This window comes from Olea europaea, unplaced genomic scaffold (assembly GCF_002742605.1).
Source record: "Olea europaea var. sylvestris unplaced genomic scaffold, O_europaea_v1 scaffold5440, whole genome shotgun sequence".
In the NCBI taxonomy this organism is placed as follows: domain Eukaryota; kingdom Viridiplantae; phylum Streptophyta; class Magnoliopsida; order Lamiales; family Oleaceae; genus Olea; species Olea europaea.
Genome location: NW_019263769.1, coordinates 11,886 through 12,921, shown reverse-complemented (window position 1 = coordinate 12,921; position 1,036 = coordinate 11,886). Strand labels below are relative to the sequence as shown.

The following is a 1,036-nucleotide window of genomic DNA, read 5'->3' as shown; positions in this document are numbered from 1 at the left end:
GAATTACAGCCAATCTTAGATTGGCATCCCACGAAATTGAAAACTCAACATAACAAATCAACACAAACCTTCTGTTTCAAGAATGAGAATCCACGAAAAAGCAGTATATCAGGCCAAAAAATGATTGGGTTGGGAAAATTGGCAATTTGGGAAAGAGAAAGATAATCAGGGAAAAGGATATATATTAAAAGAAAAAATTAAAAAATCCAACCAATCCCTCCATCTGCCCACATATAAACAATAATAGCATACTATACTTTGATGGGTTTCAAGTTTTATCATCTGTCCAAAAGAGACAGGTCAAGCATTACCTTGTCTCACCCACTACACTAATCGTGCTTGATAATGAGTTTTTCTACTAACAGGACACATGCATTACACTGAATTGACCTCCTTAATAAACAAACTCTATTTGTGTTATTGTCTCTGCTAGCTGGATTTCCCGACTGTTTTATCAGGGAATTCTAACTTGTCAAAAGAGATAAAGAAATCCCGTTAAATTATCGCAGAACTTCAAATATCATATTTCAGCACAATGAATTTGCCATAGGGCATGCAGCTATTTAGCAAATTTACATAAAGACAGTGCAATAAAATCGAAAATTGAGTCCACGTTAATTTTACAGAAGATCAACTGATAATAACTAAATTCCATTTAAGAAAAAAATCCATCATAATAACATGCTTTGTTCTGTTCGATTAGGAAGCGCCCTGGATTGACAGCTTAAAGAAGAAAACGACACAATGAAAATGCAGACTCATTCTATGATCCCCATCTACCTCTGAAACCTCCACTACGACCACCGCCCCGAGGGCCACCTCTTCCCCTTGGAGCACCCCTTCCACGAAAGCCTCCAACACCTCCACGACCACCTCTCCCACCACCTCTTCCTCCCCCACGTCCTCCCCCTCTACCACCAACTTGAGCTCCTCTGGAAAAAAAACACAAATATCAAAATTGAGTTCTTGATGCCCAAAACACACACACACACACACAGGAGCAAAACATGCGTAAAATAGATATATATATAAATAT

At 38.3% G+C, this 1,036-nt stretch overlaps 1 protein-coding gene across 1 annotated transcript in view; it reads right to left on the bottom strand.

Moving 5' to 3' along the window:
* Nucleotides 1–763: 763 nt before the first annotated feature.
* LOC111388989 (H/ACA ribonucleoprotein complex subunit 1-like protein 2) overlaps nucleotides 764–1,036 on the bottom strand; it is a 10,518-nt gene continuing 10,245 nt past the window's right edge. Inside the window, exon 5 of the mRNA XM_023013821.1 lies at nucleotides 764–852. Coding sequence (XP_022869589.1) covers nucleotides 764–852 — 89 coding nt within the window. The remainder of the gene's footprint in view (nucleotides 853–1,036) is intronic.